At 39.4% G+C, this 25,346-nt stretch overlaps 1 protein-coding gene across 1 annotated transcript in view; it reads right to left on the reverse strand.

Annotated features, from left to right (window-relative positions):
- GALNTL6 (polypeptide N-acetylgalactosaminyltransferase like 6) overlaps positions 1-25,346 on the reverse strand; it is a 487,161-nt gene that overhangs the window by 60,512 nt on the left and 401,303 nt on the right. Inside the window, exons 5-6 of the mRNA XM_040589013.1 lie at positions 23,873-24,058; positions 18,149-18,332 (exon numbers count right to left, since the gene is read on the reverse strand). Coding sequence (XP_040444947.1) covers positions 18,149-18,332; positions 23,873-24,058 — 370 coding nt within the window. The remainder of the gene's footprint in view (positions 1-18,148; positions 18,333-23,872; positions 24,059-25,346) is intronic.

The raw sequence follows: 25,346 nt of genomic DNA on the forward strand, positions 1-25,346 counted from the left end.
ACATTTTAAAAAAATCCTGTGAAATACAATTTCACCCCCCCCCAATGTTAACATTGAATATATTGTCTGAGTTTTTGAATTAATTACTTTTCAGTACTAGAAATCTTCATCTTTAAAATGAAACTTTTTAAAGTTAAGCATTTCCTGTTATTGTAAGTCTTGCAAACTGACTTTATCACAAAAGGTTTGATTACTACATTATATTTCCCTCTTTGGAAGCAAACACATAAATGAAGTACTTCAGTGAATTAAGAATGCTCCTCCCTATGACTCAGTTACTAAATCACATCTCTTGATTAGGCTGAAGAGCTCAAGAAATCACTAAGCACTGTTCTTTGTCTATGGAAATGCAGTTTTCATAGCAAAATAAACCATTGTGCACAACTAAACCACCACCACTGAAATTTTAAATAGCACTCCTTAAAATATTACGGGCTGATGAACTGGATTGTTCCAGTATTCAAGACAATCTCACAGTTTAACATCAAACCATTCCCAGCTACTCTTTGACAGCAATTCCTTCTCAACCTGCTGTGCAGTCATCTGATGAAAATGAAAGGTGTACGCACGACTGGCAACACCAAAAGCCTTGGAAGGAAGGTTACATTTACTGCCTCCCTACTCTTCTATGTAGCTGAGCTCCTAATACGGCTTAACGCATCTAATGTCTTGCTGCTACCAAAGGGGGAGAAGTCACTGCCCACTCCTCTGATCCTCCCCACTGTAGCTTGCAGTGTGTGGTCCCTCCCCATGGAACGGCTTTGTTTTGCTCAAGCTGCTTAATTCACCCAAATGCTAGAAAACGAGACCTTTTTTCCCCCCAAGCGTGGGGTTTTTATTGCCATTGCAGTGAGTTTACATGGCTCCTGGAGGTGGATACCGTAAAGCACAGGAGGCAACACTAAGCCAGCAGCGTGACAGACTGTCCCACAGCAGGAGCAGCCTCTCCCCAGCCTGGTGGCAGGGAGCTGGTCATGCTCTCCCTGCACCTCACGGCACCACATCCTCTGTCAAAGGAGAAAACTTTCTATATTTCTATGTTTCTCAAAGGAGAAAAGTTCTATGACAGGGTCAGTTCCTGGCAAGCCCGTATTAATAATGTAATTATTTTTAGATAACTTCAAGTGGATTATTTAGTATTTTTTTCTACTTTTTAATCCATGCTCAAAGACAGCCTTATTCACTTCTTTCTGATTAGGTACACAGAATAAGTCTTCTATCACATCTACCATTATAATTTTCTTTTCCCTTCTTCCCTCATCCAGAGCCACTCAATAAATTGCCTCTTGCCTGTCCCAAAATTTCATGGCAAGTATACATAACCTTGTATACCACAGAAACCCTCCTCCTTGTCACTCTCTAGATGAGACTTAAAAATGACTGGGGAAACCCCTGCATCTGCTATACCTGACAGAGCATTCCTGGGAACATTATGAATTTTGGGTTGCTTCTGAGGCCCAGAACAGTACACCCACCCTTTCCAGTCATGCTGCATCCAGCAGTATCATGTGCACCTGCAATGATTTCCCAAATCTGCAGGCTTCTTGGGTGCTTGAAATCAGAACAGCAGGATCAGTTCAGTTTTGGAAGAACCAGGGGAAGCCACAGCCAGTACAACCTCTGCCTCAAGCAACTTTTCACTGGCTCACCTCTTCTGCTTGTTACTGTTACGTCTGTTGACCCCACCTTCAGGGCAGGAAAGTGTGTCTGCAAGGTGCGCTGAGACTGATGACATCCAGTATTTCCCTTGGAGAACACCAGCTGGAGTGTCCCTGGAGCCAGCTCTGATATCACTTCTGCAGGTAACTAATAAGGACAGATGGCTAATTTGCCTTTAAGTCTGTCCTCCAGGACGTTCTACTCAGTAATCAAGCTTACTTCTGACAAAGATAAAACATAACAATTCTAGCAATACATTCAGTTTTATACCAGCATTTCTGATTCTTCTCATCTATTTTCTATAACTTGGACATCTGCATTTGGAAATCTCAAATTCAAAATATTTTCCTTGATGAAAATCAGCTTCTTTATAGGCTTATAAAATACTTGTGCACACTTTTTTCCAAGTAACTTTGTAATTCAAAATTATTCCATTAATAATATTTTGAAATTGATCTTCATGGATCAAAAGTTCCCTGCTCTGAGCTGTATTTGTTGTGACCAGTCAGCTGAGTCACCTGGTATGTTATTACCGTCTCTCCTTGCTTCAGTGTAAATATACAGCTGCCCATTTGCTTTCCAATAAGGCTTGTTCACAGAAAGCTGAAACATAATTTCCATGCACTTTTGAGATAACAAAGCCATGTATGCATCAACTGAAGACAAACTGAAAGGGGTTGTAGACAACGTTAAATGTTGGTTGAATTTATTTTTGTCCTATTTCCTTAAATTTATACATGACAGTTAAAACTCCCAAATTTTTTTAGGAAATGCTTGATTTTTATTTTTATTTTTTTAATTTTTGCTAAAGAGCTTATTAACTTGCTAATTTAAGTTACTTAAATTATAAAGAAGGTTAACAGCTGGAGGAAATGTGGGAAGAAGGCCCGAGATGTGGTAGGAAAATGTTGCCTCAACAGTCCTCTGTGGACACTTCCATTTGACTTCGGCACCGTTGTGTACCGAGTTTAGTATGACACAGTTTATAAACAATTGAATGGTTGACAAATTCTTGACAAATTCAAAATGCAGATAGCTGCACAAAGCATATGCACTACCACCGACATCCAGCAATAAGAAGTCCTGTATTCCAGTGGGAAAGTATTATGTTTTTCCTCAAGACCCTAGATGTAATAGTGGTTCAAAATATCAAAATGACCCAAATCCAGAATGTCTTAACTCTTATGTCAAGACAGGGAGGAGGTATCTGCCATAATTACACTGAATTTTGCTCTGTTCCTAGCTTTGCCACATGCGCCTCTGGTAAGTCACTTGTTCTGTGCTTTATATATTGAAGTCAATATTAGTATCTTTCTACTTCAGTGGGATGCTTTGATAACACAAAATTGTGTTACAATTGTGATACAAACAAAAGCCTATAAGAAGGATCTTTAAAAGCTCCCAGCAAATGGTCAAAGAAACAAGAAGTAATTCCTTTCATCAAGTGTTCACGGAATTAAAAAAATAGTTTTCTCATTTAATTTCTTAAAACTTTGTTCCAAGCCCAAGAAGTGTGTCCAACGTCTTTCAGAGATTTCCAAGGGTTCATTTTAGCCAACGGCCATCTGACACAAATATCTGTCTTCCAAAGGAAAAAACAAAGTGGGTTCACTTGGCAATGAGCAAGGGACCAGCAGCAAAGCCTATTTCTCTCATATACATCAGTCACAGCAACGACAGAGGTTATGTTCTGCATACCTGATAGCACATTTTGCCATAGATCAGAGATGCATGATGATTGCCAAGAAGAACAATGCTTTTTAAGCTAAACCAGCCTATTCATATTGAAAGGAAACCAACTGGGAACACTCTGACTTACCATGAGACAAACATTAAAGCACCTAGATACCTAATCAAAAGCTTACCAAGCTCCCAATGCTGAAATGTCATTCCTTTTTTTAGCAAAACACAGCTCCAGCAATAAAAGCCATAGATCAAACACTAGCTAAATGTTCTCATTAATATCTTTGTGAGAACTAAATTAATTTCAGCTTCCAAAAAAGGTGAGACATGGAAAAAGAACAACCAAAGCATTCAACGCAAGGAGAAAGGGACTGTCTTTCCATTTCTTTTAACAGTGAGATAGACGGACAGATCACTTTTCAGCATTAGTTTAGGTCTGTTTTTACATATCCTGAGAGGTTTTACCTTTTGCCCTGTTTTATACAACAGGAGTTTTGATATTAACTTGACTGAACTCAGAATATCTTTTCCACAGTTTCCCAGCCCTGCCTTGCAGGTGCCTGTGAACTATAGTTGGTATTTGATTTGCTATTCGAATACTCACAAAACAGTGAATATATAAATGGGACATATCTTTTTTCCTGTTTTTAACCATTGTTTAACTAATTATGCTCCAGAGACACTCTCTGACTTAGCAGCAGCAATGCTGAATAATTCCGAAGGAAGAAATATCAAACATGCAGAAAGGCAAGCTGTCATGAAAATTTCCAGGGCTCTGTTTTAGCTAAAAAATCTGACAGCACATCAGTTACTAGCCCTGCCTTTGGCACTGTGATGAGCTACTGCTGCTCCCAGCTACTGTTATCATCTACAGATTTTTTGAGTCCCAACAAGAGAATCTCCAAAACAGCACATTCTTCAGACTGAAACACCTAACTTTGAAAAATGGGTTAAGGACACCGAAGTTTACTTTTTCCATTACTATCATATCTCTGGAAGGATGCGTGTACTGTTAACATTACTCTTAACAGGGACAGAAACCAGACAGAGATAAAAAAAAGGCTCAGAAAGGCAAGACTCTCCAAAGTAAATATTATCAGACTCCAACCTTATGGCTAACACCAAGTTTATTTAAACAGACAGTAAATATACAAGACACCAGAAGTTTCAAGGTGTATTCTGAATATCAAAATGCTAGACTCCCTTGTCACACTACCAGCTGGCAAAATTTACTTACCAAAACCTTGCTCACCGGTAATACGTCCTCATCTATGGTTTTCAGAAATTTCAGATTACTTAACTGCTATAATTATTCCCTTAAAAATGTATTGCTTTCTCCATGCTATTACACTTGAAAATCACAATAAGAAAATTAAATCACAAAAAGAAAATTAATATGTTTACTTGAGTTTTTTAAGAAACCAGCATCTGTGTTAAGGTAAAGTGATTCTACTGAAGGGTTCAGAGTCAAAATAGCTTTTAACTTAGATTTGCATGGATTGCCTCTCCCTCTCAAACAAATAGTACTTTAAAGGCAAAAATATTAAATATTAGTTTTAGGACCACATAACTAAGTGTAGAGGCATGAAGCTGGGTTAATTAGCATTGATAATATGTGGGCCAGCTGTGGGCTGGCTTCAGGGGCGGTGGGTTGGCTGATGTAGATAAGGTGCAGCTGTGGCTGGTTAAGTGGTTGAGAGCCAATGAAGAGAGAGCAGCCGAGGAAGAAGCAAGAAGAGAGAGAACACGCGCCCTGGATGAGATGAGAAGGCAGCAGAGGGACTGGCACGAACAGTGTGTTGGTATGAGATGGTGAAAGACCTTGTTGCAGCTTGATAGTTTGGGAGAGTGCTGGGACAACTAAGAATGCTCCTCCCAACATATTTGACCTATCCAAAACACTTTTCACTTCTGCCTTCAGCTTTATGAGAACTATTCTCAGTGCCATGCTATTACTATCAGTGATGTTGTTGCAAATAAGGAAGTAAACAAGAAAGCTATGTTAATTTCAGGCTTCACTAGAAACAGAAGTGAAAAACCACCAACACTTATTGAATGAAAATAGACTCAAGTATTGCAAAACCAACATCAAAGTTCTTGGGGGATCTTTCAAATACATCTCATCTTGCTGCTCTCCTGTACGTCTTGTGCTCGTTACCTCATCAGACCCAAGACTGGATCATTTGAACTTTTGCAAGAATAGCTGTTCCAAGTATCTGAGACACACAAGGTCAGATAGTTCAGGAATGGATGAAACAAATATCAGATAAGCTTTGGAAAGGGCAAACAGCTTTAAGATCTATTAGCAGAGCTCTTTCCAGCAGATATAGATCAATAGCGCTGCTGCAGTATGATGCTACATACAAATCTGGCCTGCTATTTTCGAAAAAGGAGAAATGAAGCTAAACTTAGAGCTGTACCAGAACAACCAGAGGAATTATGGATCCAGTATTTTATGAAAAGAGGCTGAAGGCGGCCACCGAAGTGAAGACTGAAACAGGATGTGATTTCTCTTTAGCAACAGACCAGGAGTTATCTGACTGATCAAATATTTTTAAAAAGCCTGCATGCTTAGGTGTGTTCAATTCATTTCCAGAAAGACCAGCGTTTTCAGAGAGAGAGATCTGAGGCATCACCTCTGCCGCTATCATGTTGCAGGAGGCCCTCTAGTCCTGCTGGTGTCACAGCTTTATGGGTTGAACTCCACATCTTTCTGCTTCAGTTCTGCTCTCAGGGTATTTTGGATTCTCTGTTATTTCCAGAATGTCAAAATATGCAGAAAGTTACAAATTAATTTAATAACATTTCATAATAAACTTCCCCCATGTAAGTCAAATGAAACCATTAAAAAACCAGCTATCTTGAGAACTACAGCTACTGTCTCACCAGGTTATTAATACTTCTGCTGGTGCCTATTGTTTACAGATACACAGCAAAGTGCCTTTGAGGCTTCTTTCAGTTATTTTCCACATTTCTGGAAAATTTCTTTTCCAGCTGGGTAATAGCTGTTTTTCCATTCAGAGCACGCTCCTATTTTGTGTTATTTCTGTGACTATTTGAAGAAATTGCTCAGAGCAAAAAAACCAAACCAAAGCCAAAAAAGCATTAGAAGAAACCTACTTCATTTAACATCTGAATTCTAGCACTGTTTAACAAGAACTTCTGCAGAAAAAGATATTTAATTCTATGACTTTGTTGTAGATGCACCTGATGGGGTGTTTGATCTAAACTGAGTGTCCGTGAAACTAACAGTGTGTGTGTGTGTGAGTTACTATTACTCAGCCCAAGCATCAGGTTTTGAGTTTCACCATGCACTGTCCCATGTTTATTCTTTATATGACTACTAAGGAGATTGTGTACTTAATATTTCTCACAGTAGTTATGATTTTACCAATTTACCTTTAGTAGGAAGCTTTCTGAAGCCAGAAACTTGCTAATTCAGCAGACATTAAGCAGAAATGCCAGTCAAAAGATTTTAAGGTGCGGGTTGAGAGGACATAACATCAGCTCTTGCAGGTGAGTGCCCATCATAACGAACAAGAAAGCAGAATCTCTGGAGAAAGTTAAAAAGAACACCCTATGCTGTACTTTTCTGTCTATTTATTCAATGTTCTCCCCTTCTCCCTGGGGAAATAAGGAAGAGGTTGTAGTGTCTAAAAGACAACAGAAGCATGAAAGATTCCATCTTAGGCTGAGAGGAGATGACACCCTGACTTGTGAGGAAAAGGGGTAGGGGGCAGCTGACATTGCTGACATTCTGAAATATTCTCTAACCACAGAGGGCCAAGGGCTACAGCAAAATAAGTTCCGGGATTGTATTTGCCCTTTTCACAGCTGTTTTCACGTTGGAGAGTTGATGTTGTCTAAGATCAGCAGCTTTTACAAACAGGATTCCTCTTTCTCTACTGTTACCAATGGATGAAATGAATTCTGAAAGAAAGTCTCATTATCAGTCCACTTTGACTACAAACTTGTTACTAAATTTCAGCCTCTCCTCCTTGCTAACATCTAAATTCCTATTGGGATTTTTCTTTTTTTCCTTTTTTTCCTCTACTGGATGCCAACAGTGATAATCACCCTATGGGTCAGCTGTCAGAGTTACTTGCTACAACAGATTTTTTGTTTCTTTTTTTTCAAAAAATCATTTCTCTAGTGACATCATTCTTGTTATGCTATTAAGCTTTATTGAGTTACATAAGAATAACTTTCTACAGGTATGCTGTGTACTTGGCTCTTGGATGTGCTCGTGCATCCCCACTGAAACGATCTGTAGGTGGGTTTAAATACATTTTTTTTTTTTTTATTTAAAAAGCCTGTCTTTTTTTTTTTTTTCTTTATTAAGACCTAGGCTAATATGCGTAGGTCAATGAGTTTGAAGTCAGTGGCTTCCTTATATATGTGGCCAAACAACTCTGAACAAACTTCCCCTGAAAATTGTAAATTATTTTAATACAAGGAAAGCTTTTGCAGGCAAAACACTACTTGGATTTCATTTAAACGAACACTGAGTGGGACTTTGCCCCTATTGCCAGTAGGTGGAGATGTAAGTCCAGTAATTACTGCAGAAACAGCTATTCGACAGTCTTTGATACAATTGAAGGTTTGCATAATACAATTTAACCGAGGTTAGATTTCTTAATAAGCATTAGATGAGACAGATGAAATCTGTCCGCAGTTAATGCCCATCTATCAGCCCTCCTTGCCACAGACATCCTTACAGCCTACGGTCAGCTGTGCCCACGGAGCTTAGGAAACTTTCACATTCTACTGTTAATAATAGTAAAAAGGTGAAAAGTTAAATAGGTGATCAAAAGATCTTCTAATACCTGACCACGTGCTGTCAAGTATTTTAAAAAAGCTTGATCAGTATTCTGTTATACCACATTAAAAAAAATAAAAAGCAGCATAAAAAAGTATAGTCTCAATCATCCCAATACCCACATTTTGACAAGTTTTGAGTCCTTTCATACCTACAGAAATTATGAGAATGTTATTACCCTCCAGTAGACATATGAATGGTCTTAAAGTATTACCACTTCTATTAAGACAGTCACAATACTCTGTTTTGGTATTAAGAATTTATGAATCTATTAAATTATCATTATAGCAACTCATACTGGAAATGGGTTGCTATAGCAGTAATACATTCTGATTTACGAAAAACGCAATCATGTCTCTTAACATCACTCTGCTATGGAATAATAATATCCATATTTAGCAGAAATGGAAAGGCAAACAATTACAGGAATATAAGATGAGGTGTAAAAATTAAGGCAATATAGTTGGACATTTACAATAATTTCTGTTATGCTGTCTGATTTAAGGTCAAACGAGAATACCCCTGAAATAGCAGTGCCCATACGATTTAGCTATAACAAATAATTATATATATTGTAACGGCAACTAACAAAGGACTATTCTTCCCTGAATGCCCTTTGAACGAGCCAGGAACAAAGACTGTGCTTTGAAGAGTTTTGCTGTTTAAACCACCACTCTGTGAAAAAGAATCACCACAAAATGGGCTAGGCATTAAAACCTACTGCAAAACAGCAAGCTGGGGACTCCAAACATTTCTTGTGGGCTGAGAACTTAGGAAGTTTGCTCTCCTTCTGTGCCTTCCGGGAGTCTCTTCAAAACCGCCACCCTGAGGTCCCCAGACAGTGGTCTGAAAATACTGCTCCAAACTATACTTTCTTCCCTGCTGTTTACCTTTTCCTCGGGTACTCTGAGAGGTCCTTTGCACGTTCGCAATGCTTTGCAAGGGAAAATTGCTGTTAAGAGTTCTCCCACTGTGCTCCTAGCTTATCACCGCCTCTTCCACTCCTAATTCACTCCATGTGGACAGGTCGTTTGTACTCATGGGAAAACAGAGTGGTTATTTGCCCTAGCACAAAAACGCCAGGGAAGTTCTGCAGAATCAGCTAAACTTTCTGCTGGAGGGCCAGGAGAGCGGAGGTAGTGGGGTTTCCTCTCTCCTTGCAGGCACCTCCGTCTCTGCATGGGGCCAATGGACTTGTGCAATGTAATGCCCACAGCACCTCTCCAGCACCGAAAAGAACACTGACACATCAATCAGCTTAACAACAGAAAACATCAGAAGGGTTGCTTTTCAAAAAAAATCACTTGAAGAGATAGTTACATGCTGTTTTCCCACAAAGGAAATAGCTATTTTTAGAAATGAGCAAAGCTGATAAAGAAGTCTTGCTCCCTAATGAAGGACACTGTCTTGGCAGTTTATGGAATAATAGATGGCAACAGTTCTGAACCTCATTTGTTCCTGGTCTCTCAAAAGATACACATAGCATTTAATAAATAAACTAACACAGCAAAATTTGGAGTGTTTATCATAATTTTCACCGCACAGGCTGCTGGAAGCATTTGCCTTTGCCTCTTGACAAAATTTTCTCCCAGCTAGAGTAATGATATGTGGTTACTTGCACGAAAAGGAAACAGATGCTAGTATGTCTGGGGACAATTCAGAATGTGATCTTGCATGTCTTATTTCTAAGGTCCTCATCATGTCAATGCCTACACTGAACTCTCCTAATATTTAAACAAAATTTGTATTAACTCTCTTTTTCTCACTGAAGCCTCAGACAAAAAAATCTGATTCACAGATAAGTGCCAGGGTTAACAATTACAGAAATATGGAAAAGACCTAGTGACTGTCAGAGAGATGCAAAACCTGCTGATAGCCATTACTAAAAAGCAATCACCTATAACTCAACATCAAAATGGAAATTGTCTTGAGAGGGTATCTGAAAACATTGTCCTGCACCTGATTCACTCCAGTGTTGCATTAAAAAACCACATGGTGAAATTCAGCAACCCCACTTCAGGGCCACGGAAGTGGTACATGCTGTGTTTTTGGCTGAGAAAACAGAGGAACTACTGGATGTGCTGCTGGAAAGCCAGAGACTTCACATATCTTGATGTGTAGCATGGACCACACAGACATTCTTACCGTCAGGATTTAGAACAGATTTTACTGTTTGCATGAACCTCAAATAGAGCTCCAATAATACTGCAATAAGGCTGTAAAAATTGGAGGGTTAATCAGAAATCAAAAATCTTAGTAAACTGGGGAAGCGAAGTAAACAAAGGCAAAAAAGATAAAACGTTCAGCTACAAAGTATCATAACGGTCTAGGGATAATGAAGACAGATCACCTTTTTGGACATGGCACTTCAAATAGATATGAAGACAAATGCCTTGCCTTCAGATATGTAAAATCTGAATTACAAAAGAAAGATGATGAATACTTGGCTAGATACCAGCTCTGCAGAAAATGATGTGGAGGCTACACCACAGCACAAGCCTGGCAAGAATCAACAATGTCAAGGAAATATAAACAGGAATACAGCCTCTGGGACGGGCAAATTCACCCGCCTACTCTACCAGGCAATGATAAGGCTTTGGCTGGTGCGGTATCCCCTCTCAGTGTGGAAAAAGTCCAGAGAAGAGAAAAGGTAATAAGCACAGATCTAGAAAATAGGAGTTATTAAGAAACACCGAAAAAAAGAAGACAATTTACCTGAAAATGAAAAATGGACTGACCTGACATGAGTCCTCAAGTACTTAAAAGGTCTTTTCCCAGAATATAGTGTACATGACAAAACATAAAGGTGTTAAAGCGGTGGCAGCAAAGTTTCTGGTTAGATATGATAAGAATAAGCACTGAAACACTGGCAATACATAAATTTCTTCTCAGCCCCTTCTTTTCCTGCTTCCAGCACACACTGCATTAGCAGCTTAATTTCTTCAGAGTGGAAGCCAGAAAAATCTCTTCACCTCAGGGCTAAGGTGGTACTAAGCCAAGACAGCTGGACAGCCCAAATCATTCTATGTACACAAGAAATCATAACGTATATATTGGCAGAAGATGCTTCTATGCCATGCTTAGTTGATCACTGCCTCTGAAAAACGAACCATGGGCATTGGAGGAGAAAGGAAGAAAAGCGTTGTGATGCTGTGCAGTATCTGGCAGACCCAGTACAGCAAGGGGGAAAAGACACACCCCACCCCCCCAACCCCAACTGCTCATACTGGGCAGATGCTTAAGAATATTAGTAAACTTGAGCCAACGAGCATGTGTGGAACTTGGATCAACGTACAGATTTGAAAGCGGTTTGGAACAGGGGGGTCTGACAAAATCAGTCTTCGTTCTCTCTTCTGTTGGAAGCAACTGTAGCACTAGATAAAGGCTTTACATAGCAATAGATCATTCTTTAAAAAAAAGCCCACAAAACCAAACAAACAGAAACGGAAATGGATACAGAGGTCACTCCCAACTTTATGCTGGTAAACACTATAAAATTTAAGAGAAGGGTGTTGGTTTTCTGTTTCTTAGTACCGATATGTGTCACCAAATTCTCCATGAAGTTGCCAGAGAAATTGGCTTGAGAATATACAATTAAAAATAGAAATAACAATTTTTTTTTCATGGAAGATTGTTCAGACATGATTTTATAATTTTGAAAGCCAAGTCATCTGATCAATAACACCTCGATAGTGTTAAATAGCTCACCTGTACACACTGAGCAGCATACCTCTGTCGTCTTCTTGGCCACCATCCCAGTCATTTTTATGTAAAGAAATATTAAATTCATGCCCAGAAACTACTTAATTTTCTAATTACTGGTAGTTTTGGTGACCCACTCTATGAATCTGCCCCAGAATATGGGCATATAGACTGTCAAGCTCTAAAGTTAACACTTGTGTGAAGTAGCAAGCTAACAGCTCTAGAAACGTTACATTCAAGATGTTTGTTTACATTTTTATGCTAACCATGAAGCTTTAAGTGTGAAAGAAAATCAGAAATACAAGTTTCCACAGAAGCAAAAAACCATAAGCTACTTTGGCACTGCAGCATCAAGGCATTATGAACAAAATTAGTTCCCTTTTGTATTAGGAGGCATGAGACACCAGCAATATTCAAGCGAGAAGTTGTGTATTAAACCTGAATCTACCCAATTCAACTAGTATGTAGAATTTGACTAATTCCTTGAGTGACTCTTGTGAAGTTCCAAAAATTATACCAGCAGCAGCTTTTTATCGTTGATTTTTTTTTTTTTTTAAATTCCGACAGGTTTCACTCTCTGTAGAGTTCTCTCTTCTGAACTGGCCTTCAGAAAAAATGCAGTTTGTACAGAACCTTTACACTGAAATCCCACCAAAGGCAGGAGAAAATGATCAAATATGCATATCTTCACTCATAAATGGTGTGTTACTGTCAGCACTTTTGATTGAAAAATATTCTGAGATTTTCATGGGGCCATGGGTAGACGGCAGTTTGTAAAAGCTATTGTTATCTCCACTAACGGTCTCCTACATTACCATAGCTTGTCAAAAAAATAAATCAAGACCTTAAATTACACAAACTCACACTGGCTGGAGACTGCTTCTCTGTAGAACAATGCCTTTGCATCAAAGATTCCTGTAGCACAGTTCAAAACAGTAGATTAAAAAAATAGACGATTGTTTCTGGTTCTGAGAGGTTTTATGAATATGTTTATAGGCAGAAATCAGCCATAAAAGACACAGACTATAAAGCACTGGGAGCTATAGAACAGAAATCATTGTCCAAAGCACTTTCTAAACTTCAGAAAACGATCATAAAATTGTAAAAGTACTTGTCAGATTTGAAATGCAGTCTTAGCAAAGACTCTTCGCATCAACGTGTTGTAAAAAGTATATATAAATACTGAAAGGAGCTGCAGAATAAAAGAGTATTTCTGAGAGTATGTCAAATTCAAATAAAAAGCACGCTGACAACAGCTTGCATAATAAGAATAATACGATTCTAGATATGCAATTCAACAGAAAGTGCCAAGTAATCTTCCAATCTAATACACAACTGGCTACATTAAGGTCATACATGGTTGAGAGTCTGTGATGCAACAGAAGAGAAAGATGTACTGATCACCTAATTTCATCCCTTGAGCTTGTCCAAAGTTTTACCAAAAGGTATATCCAGAAACCGTAAGTGGCCCCTATTACTGTGAGACCTTTGCCGGACTCATATGCAAAGCAGCTTTGTGATGGTGGAGTGATTCTGTTCCTATTTTATAAATAGGAAACTGAGTACAGGAACTAAAATGACTCATCAGAGGTTATGAAGTTGCTTCTACTTCCTTGGCTAGCCCAGTATTTGCCAAATTATTATTCTGGTCCTTCGCTAGAATTACACGATTCTTCAGCTTTGTTTCTCTTCAGGGAGGTCTGGAGATGACAGCTCTACATCAGAAGGCAAACAAGGAATTCTTGGAGACTACGAAGCAGTCACATACCAGAGAACTACTAACTTTCCCAGATAGGTGCTAGAAGTCTCGCAATCCAGTAAGTCGCACAACACTTCTCTTGTCGGTTAGGATGTCCATCTTGAGTTGCAATCCAATAGCAATGCTGTTAGGTCTCACTGGCACCTTTCCCTCCCATAAAACTGCTCCGAGGAGCTGCGCAGCCCTTTCCTACCCTAATTGATCTGCACTGTATTAATCCTCTCGATTAGTTTGTGGTTTTCCAAATAGATTTTTTGAGTTGAATTGTTGATGTTTTCTTCTGTTGCTGCTGGCATGAATGGACACTGATGCCTATCTCCAGATCAGGCATGTGATAACATGAATTGATGTAATCTAACTGCTGCCAGGAAATAAAGATCAGCCATCTCCAGCAAGCTTCAGCATATCAAACCTCTGCTTTAAACTTCCACAGAGCTTTTAACCCAGACAGGCTATTACATCATATAAACTGACATGCTGTATATCACAGTCCATTATAGTAACAAGGTTACCCTATTAGTTTAAGTGGCAATTGCTTGGGTTAAGCAAACTACTCCAGAGACTACAGTGCTTGCACCACAGAAACAAACAGCCACACGAGAGCATGCTTCTATGTCCCAAAGCCATGTCTCATAAGGGCATGCTCTCAAACCTCTGCCATGACAGAGAAACAAACCAGCGAGAGACAGCAAGCCAAGATGATCCTTGCCACAAAGGAGGTAAACATCTCTGGTCCTCCCTGCTTACAGAGCTGAAGATAATTTCCCCAAGCCATCTTAAATTCTGCTGAATGATTGTTGACCGTGGGATCAAGACTGTGAGCAGCATCATGACACGATGATGATTTCACGATTGTCTGACAATTTCCCACAATGTATCAGAAGACCAATTTGCTCTGTGTCGTTTACACAACCCTGAAATGCATCAGAGGAAAATAGCATGAGCCTCCTTCAGAATACATTGGGGTAGTTGTACATGAATCGCAAGAGAAAAATCAGTACAGCCAACTGCGATGAGCTGCAAGTGTGACAGAACAGTTGAATGCAACATGAAACATCTGTTGTGGCACATAAAAAATGGAAATCAACAAGTAATTTGCAGATTTAGCCTCTGGATGGGAAGGCAACACATTAGGGGTGAAGTCCAATTCTATGCCTGTAAAGACTCAATGTATCCTGAAAAACAGCAACACAGATCTTTCAGAAAAATAGCTAATCTTAAAGGCTATGCAAGATCCATTTCAGGAATAGTTGTTAAACTTTCCTAAACACTACAATGAGCATAGAACAATAATACACATAAGAGGTTTGATTGAAAATACGTTTTGGTTCAGTGAAACCTATGGGAAACTTGGTGTGGCCAGTGACAAACTCCATGTGAACCGATTGATGAACTTTGTAGCTGAATGCAGCCTGATTGAGAGGCAGTTATAAATTTGTCATGTGACCCCCAGGTTGGTACTAGTACATCATCTGTACCTGAATTTGACACTGCATGGGCTGGAAGCTTTTGAGAATGTTATACAGTCCTAAACGCCAAGCCAGACCTTGGTGTAAAGCCACTTGTCATGAACAAATGCAGATGGCCTGAGAATGGCTGTGGGTGTATATAAGGAAAAGCTGAGATGTGGAATGAATCTGCAAGTTCTGTCACAGCATAAGGTGGAGATGCTGCCCGAGTGACACTGCAGGTGTATGAACAGCAAACCATGCCCATGCTCACACCACAGATGGGTGAGACTGTCTAGATTCTTCACAAGATGGATTTTGAACTGAAAAACTGTCTGGATAGATGATGCCCAACAGGAGAGTTCCTGCCAACCACTGACCATAGTGCAGTACAGTTAAAAATAATAAATTAAAAAAGTGGAGAAAAATTAATTCCAGAAACACTAGCCTAGCTGGCACTGGAGCACAGTAAGCTCCATGCTACTGCCACACCACATGTCTACCTGAGAACACTTCGGTTTATTGTGTCAACAGCAAATGCTCTGCTGATGCCTGCTGCAGCTGCAGTATTTTGAGCATATGCAGACGGAAAGCAAATGTATTATTTGGGTAATACAATGACTGCTCTTAGGTCTTCTGTAGTTTGATCCGGTTTTATGCAGATTATTTCTTAGGCTGATGTGACCTTTCCTGCTTAACATACATAATGAGTTGGCATTTTAAGTGAGGCTGGCATTTTAAGTGAGGCAAAAAACTCATCAGCACAATTTTTGGATCACGTACCCATTATTTGCTGGTGTTTTACTAAAAATGCTGGCAATTTTCCAGTTCATAAAGATCAGCTCAGATCTGTTGCTGATGGCAAGAAATAAAGCTATTAGGATACCAATAGTAAAATATTTAACCTAAATAAAAAATAAAATCCCTACTGCTTACAAAACAGTAATATAATAATTATGGTGCTGGCTGAAGCCATTTCTAGTTTTAATGTATATGCACCTAAAGGAAAGGAAAACAGTTCTGTGTCTTTAATTCCATAGAAGCTGTCTTTGTCAATTAAGTTACTAATATCTAAAATGGTTAGTAACATTGAAAGTACTTCTTATAAGCAAGGTATTAAACACTCAAGGTGTCCACAGAGAAGGCCCTAGGAGAAAAGCAGTACTGATTTTGAATTAGAAAGTAATTCCTCCCCTAAGCAAAATTCATACTGATTATTTGAAACACCCTATATCCTCACTGTTCTAGTCAATCACTTCTAATCAAAGATACTGTACGAGCTGAGCCAGCCTTCAACCCTGCTGCCACGTGTGGGAACGGACACAGTGGTTCCATGTGCAATGCTGCTTTTCTGCCTGCATCACTCTGATGTGAATCCTGTGATGGGGAAAAAATAGGAAGACTCTTACTGATTTCTGTAAGAACTGGAAAGCCCTTCCACCTTTCTGGGGAGATGACTACTCAGATTACAAGTGATTTTTAGGTTGCATTGTCCTATGTGTTCTTTGTGAAGCTATTTATCTATAATATCTGCAGTGTCTTACGACTGCAGGCAGGGCAAGTTGTGTATCAGCTGCTGCCACGCTGATCATAACATCAGTTCATGCAAAACCATAAAATCTGTTCTGTACTGTGCAAAGCCTCATGTTCTAGAAAGTTTCCTATGAGTGCCTCCTCTTCAGGGCGCTCTTGTCTTTGAGAGATGCATACTACCAACAGCAAATGTGTGAAATGGCTGATAAGCAACCCTGTAGCTACGCTGGCAATATAAAACTTTTACTTGTACACAAACTTTGAATGTTGAACGAAATTATACTGTTTGCTAGGTGACTTTCAGTAAGTGGCAAGAAATTACAGCTGCTCAGAGGACCAGGAAGAGCAATGGAGGCTCTAGCAACTCTGGAGCTTTATGTGATTCCACCAACTCTGTATGCATTGTGGAGTCATCACAATGGCAGCTGATATGAAGTACTTCATCAGCACTTAACACCAATGCAAGATGAAGACTGATGGGCCAATATTGAGATAAGAAAAAAGGAACAAGCAGAATAATGAAAATAAGCCCACCGCAAGTCACAATTACCTACTTCTCCCTACACAGAGCTGGTCATGCCCTGGATAGAAGTGTAAATTTCTGCACAAATCAGATCCATTACTTCAAAATAGTGCAGAGTCTCGGTCAGAGACACAGGTTTTTCTGTTGCTATTGTTTCCAGGTTTTGTGCTGGGGAGAGGAAAATGCTGAGTTTTTAAATTGTCAAAACCTGCAACGTGGCATTTCAGCCAGGGCTACTGACAGCATCGGGGCCAGTCCTGCTGCTGAGATGGTGCTGTGTGAGACACTTGGAGACTCTGCCCCATTGAACCATGTCTGTTTGCCTGTCCTCTCTCTGCTGATGCAAATTCATTCTAGCTGATCCTTACATGAGAAAAATTAAAAGAAAAGAAAAAAGGATCTACCTTTCTGAAAAGTAGAAGATCATTCCTCTGAAAAAGCTGATCTATACGGTACTGGGGTCAGAGGCTGGCTTATCAAAAACCATTTACGGATCAGCTTGACACTGTTCACGGTTGACAGCCTGGTGTTTAAGTTACAGCAATACATATACACTAGCAATACACTAGTCATAAACAAAGCATCTGCTGGCAGAATGTGGACTCAGCTATTGATGTATGTATTGCATCAACCTCCAGCAAATAAAACATTAAGCTAAAGCCTGTTCAGGAAGCACTCTGTGGATTAAACAGAATAACTAGAGTCACATTCACTCCTTGTCCAATGCCAATACTTTCTGTTAACTACAGGTATGTGGCTGTTTCTTTTATGTACAACCAGGGCCAGAAAAGATGGGGAAGGTTTGTGTTTCCAGGCAGCTTGTGAATTCTGCAACTTATGGCCCTGATCTTTTCCCTAGTTTTGAGGTTTTATAAACCTGCATAAAAGCTGTTTGCTTCTACTGCTTTTCATTAGTACAAAGTGGCCTACATGGAAATTTCTGGGCTTGGATTCTTCTGCTACAGTTACCTTCTTTGTTTGTTCTGCTTCATGTTCCCACTCTCCCCTTTATTGCTACTTACTCAAAGGGGTCGCTGGGATCAGCTCTCTGGAGCTCTGGAGGAATCGGTATTCTTTTGTAGTACATTTCCCAGTCAAAAGCTCCTCGCATGGCATCCCCCGCCTGTGCCTCGTAGCCAAAGTGATTGTGGTCAATGACATCGATCATAGGACACACGATGGTTTTGTGGTTTAGTGCAATCTGGTCTGAAAAATGAAAGTAGAAAATAGGAAACGGCATGTCTAGTCAAGCCATCTATCATATTACTGCAAAGTGAATCCCACAGGTTTTCTGATGTTTGAAGATTGCTTGCTTTGTTCCCTGTGGCCCCCAAATAATTTCATTTTTCAAATCTGTATCAGACCTTTATCTAAAGAGGACTTAATGCAGTTGGGCAATGATTAGAAGCATTTACGGTTCTTTAAAGGGAGGTATATTCCTGTGAGATCCACAGGAGTCCAGTCATCTATATCTCCCTCACTTTGCTACTCTGAGCTGTCCCCAATCTGTCAGCTACAGAACAAGCCAGCAAGCAAAATGTAAAAATACTCCTTCAGCTGTGGGGAGTGTGTATGGCAAGCTCCTGTGAGAGAGATTTGTGTTCCTAAATGTGAATCTCAGCCCTTGCAACCATTCAGCTGCTCTTCCTGTGGCTCTAGTGTGCATCAGCTTTGAGATCAAATGCTACAAATTAAAGGCAAACTCCAACATGAACAAAACAGGGCTTGTGTCCTTTTTTTGTACCAATCTTTGAGATACAAAGAAGGCCCCACAGTACTATTCTTGCTCACCTGTTTTCTAAAGAAAGGAGTTTGTTTTTGCTTTTTTTTAAAAAAATCAGAACTGTGAGGCTAAATCAAATTCCCATCTCTACTATAAAACCAGGGTGGGCCTGAGTCTGCCTTGATGAATCCTATTGCTTAATACCATAGAGCTCCTCAGAAAAGAAAGACAAGTAAAGAAGATAACTACTGCAAGAACTAGGCAGAAGAATAATGGTTTGAAATGAGGAAGTGAAGGGAAAATTTGTAGCTGTGTTGGTGTGAAAGAACAGTAGAAAAAAATATGAACCCTTGAAAAAACAAAATCTCAAAATTCCAAGTATAATAAAGCTTTTTCTCCAAATGGTAGCCTAGATTCTTTACAAAATGTAATACATATAGGGCTTACGTGGAAAATGTATTTTTTGTTTTTAAGGACTAAATTTCACTAGTGCTTGATAATAAGCTAAAAAAATGAGAGGGCTGAGTGTGGAATGAACACTTAGGAAAGTATATAATACCGGTGTAATGACTAATAACACAGATTCTCCTTCCTTGCTTCTGAAGGATTGAAATTAAGAAAAAAGATTATTTTAGCAAAACAACTGTAGTCTTCATATTTATCCTCAGCTGTTGTTTAGAGATTGTCCAAATGGGGGAACAATGCTGACCGCTAGTGAGAAATTAATGAGCAGGTTTTTACATCCTTATCCTTTAATAGCGAAATAAATTTAAAGCACAGGCTCTCACAAGATTCTAGGAAACTCATCCCAGACATAACAGCTGCATTACTATTGCTACTGTCAAATGTAATTACATTCACTGGTATACTGTGTAGTGTTATCTGTAATCATTATGTAAAGTCATTTTTTCATAATCTCTTTCCTGTGATGGTCCTGCTAATAGTTATAGGGCTTATAATAATCTGTCTCTGATCTCCCCTCCCCCTTCCTTCCCCCTTCCAAATTGATTGGGGGACAGAAACCAAATGGGATTGATTTGGCTGGAGCAGGTCAAAAGTAGACTCATACAGTAACATACTTCTCTTGATCTTTAAAAGCTGTTGCCCTTAAATAGTCTGAAGGATTAGAACTCTAAGTCACATGCACAGCCAGGGAGAAAATTATTTGAGCAATGCTCAGACTCAATCCCAGTCTTCATTACTACAACGCTGCAAGAATTTTGCAAGTAAGATGATGCTTAACCTGCCTGTTCTTCTGTGTTTCTGCAGAAGTTACTTCTCAGCCCCCCCAAAATATTTTAGATGTGATGAGGAACCACAGGAAGATCTTGACTGTTGAAGAAATCAGGGTGTTTGTAGTTGTGCACACCAAAAAGCAGAGCAATCAAACTTGCAGCCTCAATGATTCTTTCGGTATGCCTAAAATAATAAATTTTGTATACATGCTTCCTAGGCTTAAATGTAGCCCCAATACAAATCTAACAAACAGAAAAAGAGAAGTGTAGGGCTAACCTACATCTCACAAGAGTGTTAGTACTGTAGCTTTATAGGTGAGGACATACTGCTGCCTCTACCAGCCACTGCTTTTTATCTCACCTGCTCCTAATGCAAGACACTGAAAGCCACAGCTGAAATGCTTTACAGTTTCTTTTCCATTGCCTTTACTCATCATCTTCTCACAGATTCTTACTGGTCCGAACATTTCTATGCATTATTTCAATGCGTATATAATGCAGTTAAAAGGAAGAACAACAGATAAGCATCATCATACCTGTAAAAATCTTGCAGATTTGATGGAAAGCCTGGGAACAAGAGGGAACATTGCTTAAAGCTTTCTCCCTAGCAATTTTACGCAATATATACATACATATTTGAATTTAGCACTTTTAGTGTCAAGCAGAGTGTGCATATATGACAATAAACAGAAGTTTTCAATATTGGCTGACTCATTATCTCAAAAATGTAGGTTTTATCTTTATGAGAAAGATGGACCCCTTTAATTTCAAGTGCTTGTCTCAAATTGGCCTGCAAAGTAACAATGCTGCAGAGTGAATATTCTTGTTTTCCTACTTAAATATGTGATTACAGATGGTGACAACATTTGAGTGGCTCAGCAAATTATCTCTTGTTATCTGAGCAGTCATAAGTACTTGTACTCTCAGTCTCCCCCACTGGCAAGTAAAGTATCACGTAAATGTTGTGGAGGTGGACAGCTATAGCTACTAGGTGTCTTGATAACTGGCTAAGTGTGATCTAATCATGATATAGTTTTAAGCCTTGGTGAGGGGGAAAAAACCTTGTTTTGACAAACCTAGTTCTGGCAGCCTATGGCACTACTGATCTATTATCCAGCTCCTCTCATTGCTCCTGCAGCAACATTGGCAGAAGGAAAGATGTACCTGCATCTTTCAGCTGCTTTGCAGCTCAGTTTCTTACCTACAATAACTGTGACTTCACACCACACTACACTTTCAACTACAGCAGCTGGAGCCCAAGTAACATCTTTCCTTCTGCTGACTCTGTACTTCTGGGGAGTGATAACAAACAGCTGTGTTTGCCAACATTTTTTACATGACTACAGCTGCCTGCTTGGTGAACATCAGGCAAAACTCTCTGAGATCTCAGTGGCTTGTTACAGTTTAGAAACCCATTTAAGCTAAAGAAATAACCTAAATAAAGCTTAAAGAAAATAGAGGAAAGCCATTTTGCACCTGTTTTTAAGAAAACAGAACAAAGGACTGTGACTGAAAACAACTGTGGCTCAGTTCTAGAGAGCTATTTAGGTACCTTAACAAGTACTGAAATAACTCAGTCCTCCTTTGGTCTAAAACGTGACAGCCCATTCTGAAAATGTAAGTTAGATACCTACGTAACTTTGAGAATCATCTTCATGTGATTGCTCTTGGTTTCCTCACCACCTTCCTGTCCTCTAACTTTCAAGGTCTCATTTTGAGCAAAACCTGGTTTGGAACAGTGGAAACTCTGCCCCTCTCAGTGAAGACTGGCAGTCTTCACCCCAGAGCAGGACTGAACTGTGCTCTTGTTGAGGACTTTTCACTACACATGGCAGATACAATCAGAGCTAAAATAGGGCAGCTTCAATAACTGCCTAGCACATCCTCTGCTGTGGTTTCCTTGAATGACATTCAGTCACATGCAGTGCTGAGTGAATCATGAGATGGATCTTTAGATAAACACTTGCAAAAATACATTACTATTATTAGTAGCCAGATGTCATCTGGTTTCAGTATAGTAAATATTTGCCACCTAATGGTTATAAGAAAGTTCTCTCATCCCTTTAGGAAAACAGGGCACAGGGCATCCTTGAATATACTAGCTGTGTGTTCATTCTCTATTTGTCCTTCTTCATGTAATGATCTACTTTTTCTTTTAAAGTAAAGGCTGTTGGTTATGAGCTCCAGTATTTATAGACCCTCTGGCTGGTTAGCTGTGGATATTTCTACTATATGTACTATATGTACACTTGAGAACTAACGAGAGAACTGGAACTTTGTCCCTGATGAAGCTACTCCCATCTTTCCAGTTTTCTGGCTTGAGGCTGAGGGTTCTGATCATCAGTTCAATACCCAACTGCAACCTAACTGCAATTATGAATCCTTTGTGACAATTGTATTTATTTTTCATTTTTTTATAGGGTGTAACTCAGCTAGATGTATCTTCATTTCAGACGAGAAAGCAAGAAAAGGAACTGTTTTTGCAACTTGCAATTCTCCCATGTCTAAGCAAAATAGAAGGGTTATGCCTCATCTGCAGTAGCTTAGCGAAAGATTTCAGAGGACAAGAGTGAGAATCTTGAGATTGTTTTCATTAGTGGGGCAAAATCAGAAAGCAGAGCAAAGATGCCTGTATATGTAGAGTACTCCAGAGTGTTTAAGCTACTTGTTGGGGCTGCTTGTGGAAGGCATGTTGAAACTACTATTTCCCTCTGCTCCTTTATGCCATTTGGTCTTTACATAAATACACAGAGGTTATTTTTAAAAACACTGATGTTACGATTAAGCGCAAAGTGGTAACAAGGGCAAAGACTGTATGCATAATTTGACATGGAAGCCAGAAAGGATATAAATTTGGAATTTTGTACATTATCTTGTTACTGATCTGAAGAAAAACTAGTTACTAGTTTGTTGTTTGGGTTTTTTTGTTTTTTTTTTTGGGGGGGGGGCGGGTTTCAAGTGATAGTTCATTAGCAGAGCAGCATCTCTTCTTGGCTGCAAATGCTTTACCAGCTTACTGTGTGGCCAAACTGTCCTAGCAACAAAATTCAAGAAACAATAGCCATTAATTGGTGAAACCCTATCCCATTGTATACTTATGATGTACTCTTAATTAATACAAATTTCTTCAATAGTAAAGTCAGAAATTTTGTTTTTGCTAGCAAAAAACCACTCACTTTGCAAAGCACGTATACTTCGCATGTAGTCAGGTGTGTAGAAAAAGGGATATTGTTTCCTGAAGTGAAATCCTAGACTACAACAATTGATTCTTTCCATTCCTTTGACTAATGGAGCTTTGCCAGCTGCAGCTGGAATCCAGCAAAGCAGTCAACAGCAAATCATTCTTTCTAAGCTTCCTATTGTGAATACAGTTGGATTTAACTCTGAGGTCTTGGATACATTTACAGCAAAAGCTGTTTTAATAGAATGTGGAGGACTAGGAAGGAGTAAAATACCTGCATAACAAAAGTTTTCAGGTGTATAGCAAGGGCATAGCATAATACTAGATTTAGTAGTGTATTTAGTAGTAGTAATAATAAAATAATTTGTAACTCTAACAGGCCAAAGTGATGCTTCAAATTTCTACCAGTTCTTTGGTCACAAGAACTGTAAAATGGAGCTGCTCGCATTTCTCTTGAGTTCTCTCTCATACTGACTCTTCAGAACCTGCAGCAGAGTTCCAATCGCTTCTATACAGTGTATGTCCTGCTTATTGTGGGACATGACTGATTGCTTAAGCTATACTGTATGCTCTAATTTTAATGGCTGACAGACGCTCAGACACTTACTAAGCAAGGGAGGCAGCCAATTCACGTTGACTTCGCAATGGGAATCCAGAAATGTCAAGACTTCTCCTCTAGCCAGCGAGGCTCCTAGCAGTCTGGTCCGAATGAGCCCTTCTCGTTTCTTGGTACGTACAATCCTCACTTTGGCAAAACGGACCATGTACTCCTCCAGCTTCTCTTTTAAATGTTCTAGAAAGAAGGGCAAAAAAAGCGTCAGTGGTACCAGGCCTGGAGGAGCCCATAGAAGGACAGGTTGGCATGCAACCTGCAAGCAGCTTATCTACTTCCATCTCTTGTTGCTTTGAGTCCTCCAAAATCTGCCACAAATTCTCCCTAAGACGATTTGGAAAGTTCAAACGTTCTCTGTTTTATCACACAGAGGAAGACACTGACACTCTGGACCTTTTGCTGCAGTTGCTACTGGCAACCTGCCATCCACAATATGACCATGGCCAAAACAACTACAGGATATTCATTCATCCTCAGGTTCCTGCAGCCCAAGGCCAGATAAACATTCTGGCAGGCCGTTTTATAAACAGTGTCCTTTCTAAGTGGGTTTCCTATATCAACTAATTATGAAGAACTATGTGTGGAAAGAAATTTTTAAACAGTAAGCATTAACCTAGCATGATTCGATTGTTTTTGCAATGGGAAGGGAAACAGACATGAAGGAAGATCTTAATAGCTGGATATCAGCACGAAGCAAATGGACAGCTGACTTCCTAACAAAATTAAGTGCAAATGTAGAATAGTTGGTAGGTTCTCTTATCTGCATAATCTGGCTCTGTTTGTGTTACAAAACAGCATCTTTGGGAACATTTTTTCTTCTGACTAGAAATACACACTAAGGATCATTAAAAAAACCCCAACAACAAAAAACACCCTAAAGTTTTGCCTCTTCCTCAATACATCTACAACAGAAATCCTGATCTTTTGATTTTGATGTAACACCTCAGCTTGTCACGCTCATTACTTTGGAAAAATCTGATAATTTCATTTGGCAGGAATGAGGGAGAGAAAAGCTTAGCTTCCAATAATTAAAACTGGTGATAAGGCACATTTAGCGATGCCAAGGGTTGCAAGCTAAGCCTCATTGAAATGGGTTTGCCAGGTTATAATTGCTTCTTACATCAGCTACTAATTCTTGGGACTGGTATGGTCAGTACAAGCCTCGATCCAGACCTTACATCATTATAGAATGCAAAAAGTTTGCTATGGACTACCCCAAAGGACTACCATTTAGCAGTACCCTGGAGTGTATAACACTGACACATAAACTCAAGGCAACAAACAAACAAGTCACAGTGCAAAGAATACAGGATCTTGTGTTGAAATAAAATCAAGTTCCACTGAAATAGAGCTCCCTGCATGTGCTCCTTGTCTTTGCTCCTTTACTTCCTAGCTAGCCAACACAAAAGACTTCCCAAATCTACCTGCGGATTAGGAAGGAGTAGAAACACTGGTGTGTAGTTATACA

Source organism: Falco naumanni, chromosome 1 (genome assembly GCF_017639655.2).
Source record: "Falco naumanni isolate bFalNau1 chromosome 1, bFalNau1.pat, whole genome shotgun sequence".
Taxonomy (NCBI): Eukaryota; Metazoa; Chordata; class Aves; order Falconiformes; family Falconidae; genus Falco; species Falco naumanni.